We start from the raw sequence: 15,684 nt of genomic DNA on the forward strand, positions 1-15,684 counted from the left end.
CATAGGTTTAGGGTGAGAGAGGAAAGATATAAAAGAGACTTATGGGGCAAATTTTACACACAGAGGGTGGTACGTGTATGGAATGAGCTGCCAGAAAAAGTGGTGGAGGCTGGTACAATTGCAATATTGGCATTTGGATGGGTATATGAATAGGAAGGGTTTGGAGGGATATGGGCCGGGTGCTGGCAGGTGGGACTAGATTGGGTTGGGATATCTGGTCAGCATGAATGGGTTGGACCGAAGGATCTGTTTTTACGTTGTACATCTCTGTGACTCTATCAGCTGACAACCATCAAGAGGCTGCATCACTATCAAAAATGTCATAGAGTCATAGTCACAGATGTACAGCACGGAAACAGACCCTTCGGTCCAAATTGTCCATGTTGACCGGATATTCTAAATTAATCTAGTCCCATTTGCCAGCATTTGGTCAATGTCCCTCTAAACCCTTCCTATTCATGTACCCATCCAGATGCCTTTTAAAGGTTGTCATTGTACCAGCCCTCACCACTTTCTATGGCAGCTCAATGTATCCATACATTATCCTCTGCATGAAAATGTTGCCCCTTAAATCCTTTGTAAATCTTTCCCTTCTCACCGCAGAGTCAAACAGCACACAAGGATCCTTCAGTCCATGTCGATCGTAATCCCAAAGTAAACTAGTCCCACCTGCCTGCACTTGGCTCATGACCTTCCAAATATTTCTTATTCATGCGCTTATCCAAATGTCTTTTAAACATTGTGACTGTACCTGCATCACCACTGTCCTCTGGAAGTTTATGGGCAGGGCACTTCTGCCTAATTTCTCCAGTGTCCTGGCTGATATTTATCCCTTGACAAACATGCAGAATAACAGGTATCTGGCCACTGATATTTGCAAGGTCTGGATATGTACAAATTAGCTGCCATGTTTTATACATTGTATTTGCAATCTCATCTCTAACTCTTTCTTTCACGGTCAGTCCCATGATTATGAAAGGGATGATCTAAATGAAAATCTTTCTCTGCTATAGTCATTCTCCAGCACAAGGGTACAGTCTCAGGGCCAGCGCTAATTGCTTGATCACTAGCTGGGATGTACTATGCATCAAAGTAAGTTTCTTAAGAGAAACAGAATCTCGTTACAGCATCTAAAGTAGGTGGAGGAGAGCAAGTTCACTTTCAGGGACTACATCAACTTGGGGCTTGATAAAGAAGTTAAAAAAACAATGACTGCAAACAGAATAAAACTGCTCCTTCTAGCAAAAGAATGGAGACTTAGGCTGAATGGCAAGAGAACCAATGTTGACATGGGGAAAATATTTTCTACAGCAGGTGGTTAGGATCTGGACTGAATGTGTGACGCAGAAAGATTTAATCGTAGTTTTCCCAAGGGATTGTAATAAGCACCTGAAAACAAAAAGGAAATGGTTGGGGAATACAATGGGATTGGTTGAGTTGTGTTTGCAGAGAGCCAGCAAGGTCACGATGGGCCAAACAAACTCCTGCGATTCTCTATTGTTGTGTAAAATGAGCTACGTTAACCAAAGTAAATGTGCAGCCAAATTTCATTCTGAAGGGGTTCAAACACATTATGGTTATATTTCTGGACCAGTAAGCCAGGTGAACAAATAAACAAAGTTGTTTTTTTTAATTCAGTTTTTAAAAATTTGGAAATAAAGAAAAGCTAGGGTCAGCCAACATGACCATACCAAAAAAACTCAAACGGTTCAACTGAAGAAAGCCCAGTGTTCACAGGACGAGATGTGAACTGCGAGGGTGTGCTATCAGGAAGGGCTTTGATAGTGTTGATACAGAGGAAGTGTTTACACTTGAGGCTATTCAGAACTAGATATCATAAATACTAGACAGTCACTGATAAATCTAAGAGGAAATTTAGTTCGAAACTTCTTTATCCAGAGAACACAAAGAAGTGATTTAGATAAACAATGTTTATGTGTTACGTAGTAGCCAGACAAACACACAAAAGGTGAAAAGAACCACATGATAAATGGTTGGAAATGGAAGGAGAGAGTGGAACAGACATGTGTGCAGTATAAAGGTCAGCACGGTTCAGCTGGGTTGAATGGCTTGTTCCTATTCTGGGAGAAAGTGAGGTCTGCAGATGCTGGAGATCAAAGTTGAAACTTTATTGCTGGAACAGCACAGCAGGTCAGGCAGCATCCAGGGAACAGGAGATTCGCCGTTTCGGGCACAGGCCCTTCTTCAGGAATGAGCAGAGAGTGTTCAGCAGGAGAAGATAAAAGGTAGGGAGGAGGGACTTGGAGGAGGGGCGTTGGAAATGTGATATAAGACAGAACATTCTGTTAAAACTTATGCAATATCCATGGAGAGAGATATAGTTACTGTTTCAGATCTGTGAATTTTTTACCAGTTCTGGTGAGGAATGAAGATCAGTGATCAAGTAGAATGAAGTGATTTGTATAGCTGTTCACAATGAGGTAGTGCCAAGTGCTTAAATGAGATCTTCTGAGCACTCCCGGCACCTCCACTCCCGGCACCTTCCCTTGCAACCGCAGGAGGTGCAACACTTGCGCCCACACCTCCCCCCTCACTTCTCTCCAAGGCCCCAAAGGAAACTTCCATATCCGCCACAGATTCACCTGCACCTCCACCCACATCATCTACTGCATCCGCTGCAGCCGGTGTGGCCTCCTCTATATTGGGGAGACAGGCCGCCTACTTGCGGAGCGATTCAGAGAGCACCTCTGGGCCACCCGGACGAATCAACCCAACCACCCTGTAGCACAGCATTTCAACTCCCCCTCCCACTCCACCGAGGATATGCAGGTCATTGGACTCATCCACCGCCAAACCACAACAACCCGACGGTCGGAGGAGGAGCGTCTTATCTTCCGACTGGGAACCCTCCAACCGCAGGGGATGAACTTGGACTTCACCAGTTTCTTCATCCCCCCTCCCCCCCCCTTGTCTCAGCCGGATCCCTCCCGCCTGGCACCGCCTTCCTGACCTGCAGTCTTCTTCTTGTCCTCTCCGCCTCCATCCTACTCCGACCTATCACCCTCACCTTGACCTCTTTCCACCTATCACATTTCCAACGCCCCTCCTCCAAGTCCCTCCTCCCTACCTTTTATCTTCTCCTGTTGAACACTCTCTGCTCATTCCTGAAGAAGGGCCTGTGCCCGAAACGTCGAATCTCCTGTTCCCTGGATGCTGCCTGACCTGCTGTGCTGTTCCAGCAATAAAGTTTCAACCTTGTTCCTATTCTGTACAACGCAAATGTAAATACTTAAGACATAGCTAAGCTAGCGGGTTGGCAAGGAAGTCTTAGGAAAGTAGATGTTACCTTTTTATTCTAGATATTTTCCACTAAGTGCATTCTGAAAGTATTTTATCAAGTATCAGTCCAGTGGCTGCAAGAAGCACAATATAAGTAGAGAGTATTTTTCCCATTTATTTGAACCCTTCATCAGCTTAAAATACCTCCAGACGTCCTCTTGGAGAACAGCTGTTGCTGCCTTAGTCCATCCATGTAACTGCATTCATCTTTCAATCTTTTCTAATAAATGCGCCCTACATCATCTGCAATGCGTTCACATCTTCTGGAAAATGTAGTGCCTACAGGACAGCTGGTGGATGGGACAGAGCTATCTTTGAGCCAAAATCTCTGGTTCAAGTTCTACTGCACAATTGACAGACATCAAAACATAAGAATTCTTAGAGCATAACAGGATAGAAATTGATAAAATATTTTCCCTGGTTAGTTAGTCTAGAACCGCGTGACATATTTAAGACTGAGTGGGCCAGTTAAGATAGGGACGAGGAGGAATTTCTTCACTCTGTGGGTGATGGAGATAGAAAAGCAGCCATTATCTTCCCTATGAATGATGGAGCTGGCTCAAAGAGCTGAATGCGTTACCTCTGTTCCTACTTGAAGTGCTGTACAGAAGGAAGGGAACCTTGATGTGCAGATACATCTATTGCGTAAAGGTGAATATACAAGTAGACATGGCCACCAAGTGAGTGAATGGGAACCTTGAATCTGTTTCTAAAGCAGGGAACATTAAAAGAATCTTAGATTTTGAGGGGAATTCGTAGATATGTCGAGAGGATGCTTTCCCTTGTAGGAATCCAGAAATAGAGAAACCGGTTTCAAAATAAGGGAATTTCCCATTTATGATGGAGACAAAGAGAAATTTCTTCTCTGAGTGACATCAATTTTTAGAATTCTCTTCCCCAGACAGCAGTGGAGGCTGGACCATTGAATATATTCAAGACTAACTTAGACAAAATGTTTTGATTGACATAGGAGTTAAGGGTAATGGAGAGAGAGCAGGAAAACAGAAATGCAACAAATACAAAATGTCTGAATGCTGGAGCTGGCGAAATGACCTACTCCTGATCCTAATGTTCTCATCTTTAAGGGAATACTTGTATGAGGCTATAATTGAGGTATTGTGTATAACTTTGAACACCCCATTATAGGAAGCAAGAAAAAACATTATAGATTCCTTTTCATGAGAATCAACAGTTTATTTTAACTGAAGCTCTTAAGGTTAAGGGTGACCTGATAAATGATCACAGGTTTATGAAGGGTTATGATCGGTTAAACAGTGACAGATTCCTTCCAAAGGTCGCTAAGGCAGCAATGAGAGCATACACATTTAGAATAACAAGAATGTGAAAGGGAGATTAGAAAATTTCCTTTACAGTCTGTGGTTGGAATTGGATTTGAAATTGCCACGGGGCATTATTGAATCAAAGCCCATTGGTTTTTCTGAACAGGTATGAGCTAAATCTTGACAGAGAGAAATAGCCTGGAGGGAGCAAGTTTCTTTGCTGCAGCATCCGGAATCTCTGCATCCTCACTATCGAATCAAGACTCATTATTGGAGTATCTCCGACTCCAACTCATTTTCTCACCAATCTCTCAAAACCGTGGCCATCTCCAAACATCACGAATTTTGTCTAACGATCTACAGTTTAGCATTACCCAATGTAAGAAACAGGAGATGGGCGAGACCAGACAGCCCATTGAGTCTGCCCCAGGATCTCATACAATCCTGGCCGATCCCCAGTTTCGATTTCAGTTTCTCACCCACTCCCCATTTCAGCTGAATGTCAGAGAGACAAATATTTGTCTATCCAAACCTTGAATATACTTGAAAATGGACCATCCACAGCCCTCTAAAAAGGTAGAGAGTTCCAAATATTCACAACTCTTTGGGAGAAGACGTTTCTTATTTCAGTCCTACACGATGTTCCCCTTGTGCTCCCGTGTTCTACATTCCCCAGCCAGAAGGAACAGTATCGATCTGATCAAACACCTTACCAGTATCTTCTATGTTTCAATGAGATTCTGTTAAATCTTAGCCTACTAAATTTCAGAGAAAATGGACCTATTTACTCAGCCTATCAGAAAACAACCCTCAACCTAGGTGCCAATCTAGTGAACTTTTGCTATATTAGCCCCAAAGCATATAACCAAAATATTAAACCAACTGAGCAGTGAGCAGGTCTATTCACTGAAACACCCAGATTCTCATTTAAAACCAATGATGAGAAGCTTTCTCTCTCAAAGCTGTTTTGGCCAAGTCATTGAATCCCTTTTAAGGAAGAGGCAGATAATTTTTGACTCCTTTGTTAGTCAACAGTATATTGGAGGTAAGTTGAGAAGTGGAATAGGAGCCACAATCAGATCTGTCATGATTTTATTAAATGACAAAGCAGACCTGAGAGCTAAATAACCTACACATCCTCCTAATTCATGTGTTGGTCTCAGAATTTATTTCCTGTTTTATTCACTCGTGGGACAAGTGTCAGTGGCTGGCCAGCAGTTATTGCCCATCTCTAATTGCCCTGGGTGAAGGGCCACTTTCTTGAACTATCAAACTTCAAGGTTAGATCTCATGGAATACAGAGAGAACTAGCCATTTGGATACACAGCGGATTCAAAGGTAGAAGACAGAGGGTGGTGGTGGAGGGTTGTTTTTCAGGCTGGAGGCCTGTGACCAGTGGAGTGCCACAAGGATCTGTGCTGGGTCCACTACTTTTCGTCATTTATATAAATGATTTGGATAGGAACATAGGAGGTTGTGTTAGTAAGTTTAGAGATGACACCAAAATTGGAGGTGTAGTGGACAGCAAAGAAGGTTACCCCAGATTACAACGAGATCTTGATCAGATGGGCCTAAGGGCTGAAGAATGGCAGATGGAGTTTAATTTAGATAAATGTGAGGTATTGCACTTTAGGAAAGCTAATCTTAGCAGGTCTTTACACACTTAATGTTAAGGTCCTAGGGAGTTTTGCTGAACAAAAAGACCTTGGAGTCCAGGTTCATAGCTCCTTGAAAATAGAGTCGTAGATAAATAGGACCGTGAAGGCAGCATTTTGGTCTGCTTTCCTTTATTGGTCACAGCATTGAGTATAGGAGTTGGGAGGTCATGTTGTGGCTATACAGAACATTGGTTAGGCCACTTTTGGAATATTGCATGTAATTCTGGTCTCCTTCCTAGTGGAAGGATATTGTGAAACTTGAAAGGGTTCAGAAAAGATTTACAAGGATGTTGCCAGGGTTGGAGGATTTGAGCTATAGGGAGAGGCTGTATAGGCTAGGGCTGTTTTCCCTGGAGCATTGAAGGCTAAGGGGTGACCTCAGAGGTTTATAAAACCATGAGGGGCATAGATAGGATAGATAGACAAAGTCTTTTTCCTGGGATGGGGGAGCCCAGAACTAGAGGGCATGGGTTTAGGGTGAGAGGGGAAAGATATAAAAGGGACCTAAGGGGAAACTTTTTCACACAGACGGTGGTGCGGGTATGGAATGAGTTGTCAGAGGAAGTGGTGGAAACTGGTACAAATGCAACATTTAAAAGGCATCTGGATGGGTATATGAAAGTGAAGGGTTTCGAGGGATATGGGCCAAGTGCTGGCAAATGAGACTAGATTAGGTTGGGATATCTGGTCAGCATGGACGAGTTGAACCAAAGGGTCTGTTTCCGCACTGTACATCTCTGTGACCCTAAGTCTATCTTGTATGACCTGCCTTGACTCAAGCATCCACTCCCTCCACCACCGACACTCAGCAGCAGCGGTGTGTACTATCGACAAAATGCACAGGAGAAATTCAGCAAAGATCCTCAGACAGCATCTTCCAAACCATATCCATCAGAAGGACAGGACAGCAGATGTATTGGAAGAACAGCATCCTTCGAATTCCTCTCCAAGTCACTCACCATCCTGACTTGGAAATATATTACCATTTCTTCACTGTCTCGGGGTCAAAATCCTGGAGATCCCTCCCTAAAAGCATTGTGGGTCAACCAACAGCAGGTGGACTGAAACAATTCAAAGTGGCAGAACACCACCACTGTCTCAAGGGCAACTAGGGACAGGCGATAAATGGTGGCCCAGCCAGTGATACCCACATCGGACTGGGGCTCACAATGTCCAATTAAAATAAACACAAAACAATTGGAACAAATCCAAAATATTACCTGCATCTTCCACCCAGCATCTCTGCAATGCCTAATTTGAATTTTGCAAATCAGAAACTTTAAGTAGAATATCAATTAAATCTGGCACTGGAAGGTTAACTGGGACAGGAGGAGATTTTGGACTGAAAAAGGACAAAAAATAGTCAAAACAATTGACAGCTGTCCATTCATTTCTCTGCTATTGTAGTGGTTTGTTACAGACAAACTGACTGCTGTGTTGCATTAAGCAGTATACTGAAAGTCTGATCAACATCCACAAATGCGTTTAAAGCATGGGAGTGGCTCATATCTCCTCCCAAATAAGAGAACCTGATACAAATGGCAAACACACTTTTATCATATCTTTATTTGAATATATATGAAAACAGTGATTGTACTTGTGCATTTCCACAACTGGAATATCTATCCATTCTTGTAAAAGGATATTTAAATGGATTTCCCCTCCGATTGGCCACTAAACTTTGATGGAACATCTGCAGAAGCTGAGAGAAATACTGTAGTGAAAATGACTTTACACAATTTCTGCAGACAATCGACCCAAGCAGAGGGAGACAAATAAACACGAATTCATCTGTCACAAGCTGCCATTTGTTACAGCCAGCCAGCTTGGCTCAACACAAAATCAGGAATTGCTTTATCCTGCTGAAAGTAGATTCCTTTCTTTTATTAAAAATTTGCTTCAATCCCACTTCATTTAAAAATTTGCTTCATTCACTGGGATTTGCTCAAAGCAGTTTTGTGTTTACCTTAAATTGAGATCGCAAGCCCCTAATGCAAGACATTGAATGTCAGAACAGCTACAAGAAACCGAACGAACTGCTCGTTACTATTTCTTACATAAATCCTATGGATTAGCATCAATAGAAATTTCTGGTACTTTTGGATGAGTAGAGTTTTATTGGGTAAGGGCTTGAAGGGATATGAAACAATGCAAAGTAAGTGAATTCGAGGTGCAGATCAGCCTAAGACTTAATGAATGGTAAAGCAGACTCAAGGGTCTGAATTGCCCTTGTCTCTTTGTTTTCTGTATTTTCACTCATACCTCTCAATCATGATTCCCGAATAAGCACATAGCAGTGTACAGTTCAGGTTATTCAAAATAGTATTACTCCCCTTTTAGAGTCATAGAGATGTACAGCACGGAAACAGACCCTTCGGTCCAACTTGTCCATGCCGACCTGATCTAGTCCCAACGGCCAGCATCCAGCCCACATCCCTTCCTATTCGTGTACCAATCCAAATGCCTTTTAAATGTTACAATTATACCAGCCTCCACCACTTCCTCTGGCAGCTCATTCCAGGCACGCACCACCTTTTCCTTTTATATCTTTCCCCTCTCACCCTAAACCTATGCCCCCTGGGTCTGGACTCCCCAACCCCAGGGAAAAGACCTTGTCTATTTATATCCACGCTCTACGTGGTTTCATAAACCTCCATAGGGTCACCCCTCAGCCTCCGACACTCCAGGGAAAACAAGCTCTAGCCTACTCAACCTCTACCATAGCTCAAATCCTCCAACTCTGGCAACATCCTTGTAAAGCTTTTCTGAACCCTTTCAAGTTTCATAACATCCTTCCAATAAAAAGGAGACCAGAATTGCATGAATTAAACTCAATCTGCCATCTTCAGCCCATTGGCCCATCTGATCAAGATCCTGTTGTAATCGGAGGTAACCTTCTTCGCTGTCCACTACACCTCCAATTTTGGTGTCATCTGCAAACTTACTAACTATACCTCTTACGCTCACATCAAAATCTTTGAGAGGCCCTATTCTCTCCCTAAGGACCCTTTTGTCCTTAATGTATTTGTAAAAACCCTTTGATTCTCCTTAATTCTATTTGCCAAAGCTTTCTCATATCCCCTTTTTGCCCTCCTGATTTCTCTCCTAAGTATACTCCTACTGCCTTTATACTCTAAGGATTCACTCGATCTATCCTGTCTATACCTGACATATGCTTCCTTCTTTTTCTTAACCAAACCCTCAATTTCTTTAGTCATCCACCATTCCCTATACCGACCAGCCTTACCTTTCTCCCTAACAGGAATGTACTGTCTCTGGACTCTTGTTTTCTCCCTGTTTGATATCACTTTGTTGGCATAATTATGTAATTAACAAGGCTTAAGTTCTCTTAAGTTGTACTGTACATAATCTTAGTGATGAAAAGTCTAAGATTTTCATGCATTATTGGGCTGCTCTTAAGAAAGACTTGAAGTTAGCATCTCGTTAAGTACCCAATGCTGGGAGGTAGTTTTAATTTAAAAAGTACACAGGAGTGAACAGAGGTTATAGTTGTGACACATTTTGCATATTTGGGTTCCAGTGAGTCTAGCATTAAAAGTAAAAGACATGACTGCAATGCCAATGTACTAGAAGAATGGTCTTAAGGTGAGTCAGGTTGTAAGTTTGCTCGCTGAGCTGGTAGATTTGTTCTCAGACGTTTGTCACTATGCTAGGTAACATCATCAGTGAGCCTCCAATGAACCGTCAGTGTTCTGTCCAGCTTGCTATTTATGAGTCTTGGTCTGTTTGTGTGGGTGATATCATTTCCGTTTCTTTTTCTGAGAGGTTGTTAAATGGGGTCCAAATCGATATGTTTGTTAATGCAGTTCTGTTTTGAATGCCAGGCCTCTAGGAATTCCCATGCATGTCTTTGTTTAGCCTGTCCCAGACTGGCTTCCCTCTTCGTCTGTGTGTATGGATACTAGTGATAGTTGGTCATGTCTTTTGGTGGCTAGTTAGTCCTCGTACTCTGGTGGCTAGTTTCCTGACCATCTGTCTGGTGTAATATCTGTTGCAATCCTTGCAGGGCAATTTGTATAGGACATTCGTTCTGCTGGCTGTTGTTATGGGGTCCTTTAAATTCATCAGGAGCTGTTTCAGTGTGGTGCTAGGTTTGTGGGTTACCATGATGCTTAGGGACCGAGTAGTCTGGTGGTCATCTCAGGGATGTCTTTAATGTATGTCAGGGTGGGTAGTCTCTGGGCATATTGTGTCTTATTGTTTAGGTCTGTTGTGTAAAAATCAGCTTATTAGGTACATTGTTCCTGAATACATTGTACAGGTGTTTCTCTCAGCTTCTCTTAGTTCCTGGATGCTGTTGTGTGTTGTGGCTCACTTAAATAATATCCTGATGCAACTCTGCTTATGGGTGTTGGGATGATTGCTCTTGTAGTTGAGTATCTGGTCAGTGTGTGTGGCTTTCCTGTAAACACTGGTCCTGTAGCGCTCCATTGGCTTTTCGTTCTACCATGACGGGTCTCAGAAGGGGGGTCTGTTGTTGTTCTCTTTGGTGAACTTTATACTGGTAGGGATGTTGTTTATGTGTTTCTTCTAATTTGTTGCATTTCGTGATGACAAAGGTGTCACCCACACTGGGCTTGATTATGGTAAGAGCTGTTTGTTCTAACTCCTGCATAACTGCTTCTGCTAAGAGTCCAGATGTTGGCGATCCCGTGGGCGTCCCATTGATTTGTTTGTTGGTCTTGTTGAAGATGAAGTGGGTTGTGAGGCACCGGTCTACTAGTTTGAGGATGCTGTCCTTGCTGATGCAGTTGGTGCTGTCAGGTGTTTATAAAGATGAGTCTCCAAGTAAAAAAGTTAATTTTTAGATTGTTGTGGGGAAGTCAGAAGCATGTTTCCCAATGGTCAAGGGTTCCAAATATTGAAAGTGAGAATTGACACACGTGCATATTCTCGGGTTCGATATTGCAAAAGCTGCTTGGGATGAAAGGTGTGATTTTTCTTTTGTATAAAAACATTTTTTTTATTCTAAACTAGTGGCATGTGAGTCTGGTCTATTTGTATGACACGTGTTAGTAATTAACTAAGTAATTCCTTTTGCAACAGACTTCCTCGATGGTCAATGGAAGTGTCGTTATATTGTCGGTTTTTACAGCAGGAGAAGGTGACATTACCCCAATGGCTCAGCAGAACCTAGGATGAGGTTTTTAAAAAAGTCAGTTACAAGCTTCTGAATTCACTTTGGAGGAGACCTGACTGAAGTTAGACGAAATAATAGTTTCTCCTAGAAAACAAAGTTTGTTGAGAGCGGTTGAGGAAACAAGTTCTCAGTACAAGTCCAGAAGTCCAAGGATTTATAGAAAGATGGACTATCATACATTAAACTCGTATATGACACCATGCCTCAACTCATGGAACGTGAAGCATTCATCCTTGCTGTCCAATAAACCTTGTTAGTTTCAATTCTTAACTCGTTTAACAGTTTTGCCAAAAAGATTATTCCTTGACTGGAATTTTCTTACTCTGGAGTTCAGCAGAGAGCCCACATTCCAAAATGCCTTTAAATGCAAATTGAAAGTGATAAAGTTCCATGGATGCCTGCCTTGGGTGCCTCAATATTCACTTGTGTCAGTCCTGGATCTCTCACACCCACCAAGTCAAACCCCAGTGCCTTCATTAGAGGAAGCTTGAAAATAATTAGCTAAGAAGGCTAATTTGTCCTTAATAAACAAAGTGTCTTGCATTTTTGTAGCATCTTTCATATAATAAAACACCCCAATGCACTTAAAAAGAAATGCCAGGTTAAAGACTCTTTTAAATTTAACACCAAGTCACCTAAGAAGATATTAAAGCTAGGTCAAAGAGGGAGCATTTTGTAGGAGAAGGGAAAAGGGGAGTTGCAGAGAGGTTTACGGAGACAATTCTGGAGCTTGGCAGGTGAAGGTATGCCCATCAACCATTGGAACATCAGGGACGTTCAAGAGACTGGATTTGGAGGAGCGCAGTGACCTTGGAGGGTTGAGGAGTTGGGAGACAATTCAGGAAATAAAACTCTGATTGTGTGACTGACCAATAAGCCAATTACATTATAACATGAGTAGCAGACTACTCAGATGGGTTTTAACCTGGCCTGTACCTTTGAGGTCACTGCACAGTTAGTTACATGCATGGTCAAAATAGGAGCTGAGATCTGAGATTTATTGGATTTTTTAGGTTGAAGCTGTCAATGAATCTCTGTCTCCAGCTTGATTGATTGAAAGACCAGGTTATTAATGACAGAATAGTGAACACAGAGTGACTTGTCTTCTCTTTATTTTGAGACTCATAGGACACTTGCAGTTTACCCAAGAAGCAACTTGTAAAAGAAGCAAAATACTGTAGAATGGAAATCGGTAATAAGGACAAAACAATGCTGGAAAAATTCTGCAGATAGTGCAGCATCTGCAGAGAGAATCAGAAGTTCAGGTTGATGGCCTTTCATCAGAACTCAAGATGGATAGAGCTTATTTAAGCCAGTGGAAGTGAGGACAAGGCGGGAAGAACAGAGGAGGAGGAAGGTATAACATACAGTGGAAGCCAGGGGAGATTCAACAATCAAACATTTCATGTTGCCACAGCCCAGGAGAGCATAGAATAAAGGAATGAAGATAGTGTCCAAATTAAATGCAAATGGTTACACATAAAACAGAAAGGAATAAATGAAGAAGCAAGACAAAACTAAGCCAGCACAACAAAAAAAAACACAAAAAAAAAAATCAGACCTTACAATCTAAAGTTTTTGAACTCTGTGTTCAGTTCAGAAGAGTCTAGTGTGTTCAGTGAAATGTAAACTGCTGTTCCTCGTGCTTGTGTTGAGTGTCCCTGGAATCTTATCCAAACCCATAGACAGTCAGGTCAGCATGGATGCAAGGTGATGAATTTAAAATGACAAGCAACTGAAAGCTTGGGGTCATGCTAGTTAGGTAGCTAGGAGGAGACAGTGGTTTAGAAATAGTGTCACTGAACTAGTAACCTCAAGTCGTCCAAATTCATCTGGAGATACAGATTCAATTCCTCCTAGAGCAGCTGACAGACTTTAAATTCAACAAATAATTGTGGAATTGAAAACTAGTCTCAGTAACGGTGACAATGATAACTGTGACAATGATAACTAAAACATCTTTTAGGCAACGAAATCTGGGGCCTTACCATATCTGGCCAACATGTGACTCCAGACCCACAGCAATGTGATCAACTCTCAACTGCCCTCGAGAATGGCCTAGCTAGCTATCCAGTTCAAGGACAGTGAGGAATGGGCAACAAACACCAAACTTACCACCCACATCCCCCAAAAACATTAAAAAAGGAACCTATTTCATCTCACCTCGATTGTGGATGCCTTCAACAGTGCAATCTGGTCCTCCCGCGAGAGGTCAAGGAAGCCCGGAATCTGCTTGGCAAAGTCGACGATTTCTTGCACAGAGATGATTGCCAACTCCGTGAAGTGGGCAAAGCGTTGCTGTCGTGTCTCTCGATTGTGCGGGTCATTACTTTGTGGCCAGGGCTGAGGATGAAAGAGGTGAAGAGTGAATCATGATTCACAGAGATTATTTTTGACACTGATCTTAAACCAGTCACAACAACTACCATTCATAAACTGCATGCTGGTCTCTAGGGTCTGTAATACAACTCATGGACACCAACTCATCTTCAGCATAATTTGAAAGGCTGTTAACTTAATTCAGGTTTCGTAATGAGACCAATTATGAAACAAAAGTCTTTTGGTCGATTCCCTTAATTTTTGGTTGTGAAACTTTTTGGGACAACCTAAAAGACATTACTGGCACTATTCCTGAAGAAGGGCTAATGCCCGAAACGTCGATTCTCCTGTTCCCTAGATGCTGCCTGACCTGCTGCGCTTTTCCAGCAACACATTTCCATTACAGGCACTATATAAATGCAAACTTCTTTCTTTCTGCCTGATCGTTGCCTGTCACACACGAAGTTGTACCCCAACAGGAATTGGTACTTGCAGGTGTTATGGAGATGTGGGTGTGCTGTACCTTTAAGTTAAAAGTTAGCAGAAGTGTTCTGAATAAGATTTAATGTAACCTTTTGGTTCAGCAGCTAGTGTAGCTGGTTGCCTGGAGACAAATATTTGAATTAGGCCAGTTTAAATTATACCCCCCCCAAAAAAAAACCAAACTCCAATTAAGTTTGAATTTAGTATATTGACAATATTAAAAGCCAATGACACAATCCGATGCTTTCGGGGTAGAAGACTGGGAAAAATTGAACAGTTGGGAGGAGAACTGCCAAACCACCAGCATGTGCAGACTGCCCGAAACACAGCACTCTTAAAAAGCACCTTTATCGACCAGTGACCTGTGAAACAGAAATTCCTAAGAAGAAGACGACAGAGATAGATACAAAGAGAAGATTCTACAGCTTGCTGGTCTTGAAATCTGAATTTTGGAAATCTGAATTGGGGATTTTATTGGACTAGTATTATAGAAGAGAAAGTAAAAGATAGGTTAGAGGAAGGAGTTGTACATAGTTGTTAGTTAATTATTCTCTGTTATACTTTAAGAAATGAAGTTGTTAATTTGTACTTTAAATAGTTCTTGGCCTCTCAAATGGTCACAGGTTACTGCACGGGATAAATCTTTTCTGTGTTGCTGGTTTAAATTAAGCAGGAGGAGGTTTACACTGTGATGTAACAGGACAGGAGGAAAGGGGGTGCTGAGGGTTACGTGTGGATTGCAGTGTGAATGGGTGAAACAATGTATGATGGCCTGTGCTCTGGTAAACCCACCGTTACTTTCGGCTGGTCACTGAACGATCGCTTGTTGCACTGCTGCTGTGCGGCCACCAGCTGCTGGATCATCTCTTCCTGTTCCACCGTGAGCCTGGCAATGTCAACTGCTACCGGCGAGTCCTCTGCTGTCACCACCAACGCCTGAGCAATGTCATCCTCACGCTTCTTCTGCTTCTTATTGCGAATCTGCTCTTCCGACAGTACACCTAGAGACAGTAACAAACAAAACTATAATTCCAGGATTATGGATCGAAACAATCTCTCCATTCAGGTTGGCTACATCTGAACTGAATCATTGCTCAGTTTCCTCTAAAGTACTTTTTTTTTTAGAAAAAGAAGAAAAATAATGTTTTCACTACAAGTAGAAACCGATATGCAGGTTGATAGCAAACTAGAAATTTGTCCTTACACTTTTTCTAAACAAAATTCTTCCACCTATCCAGTTTCCAACCACCTGAGCGCTTATCAACTTAAAATTTGTCAAGATCATCTTCCTTTCCCCCTGAAGAATTCAACCCAACCACAAGTTTTCAAAATTTCCAATAATTCTTTAATTTAAAAAAAATCTTCTCGATCTCATACTGACTCATCTCACCTTTTCAGAAAGGTCTTCAAGCACACCATCTTGCATCATTCCCTTCTGTTCAAAACGACGATAGTCTGGTTTCACTTCACACTCATCACAAAG

At 42.1% G+C, this 15,684-nt stretch overlaps 1 protein-coding gene across 2 annotated transcripts in view; it reads right to left on the bottom strand.

Moving 5' to 3' along the window:
* Positions 1–15,684, bottom strand: part of LOC122542201 (oxysterols receptor LXR-beta-like) — a 46,443-nt gene that overhangs the window by 13,284 nt on the left and 17,475 nt on the right. For both annotated transcript variants that reach the window (XM_043679664.1, XM_043679665.1), the window contains exons 6-7: positions 14,994–15,202; positions 13,563–13,742 (exon numbers count right to left, since the gene is read on the bottom strand). In XM_043679664.1, coding sequence (XP_043535599.1) covers positions 13,563–13,742; positions 14,994–15,202 — 389 coding nt within the window. The remainder of the gene's footprint in view (positions 1–13,562; positions 13,743–14,993; positions 15,203–15,684) is intronic.

This window comes from Chiloscyllium plagiosum, chromosome 39 (assembly GCF_004010195.1).
Source record: "Chiloscyllium plagiosum isolate BGI_BamShark_2017 chromosome 39, ASM401019v2, whole genome shotgun sequence".
In the NCBI taxonomy this organism is placed as follows: Eukaryota; Metazoa; Chordata; class Chondrichthyes; order Orectolobiformes; family Hemiscylliidae; genus Chiloscyllium; species Chiloscyllium plagiosum.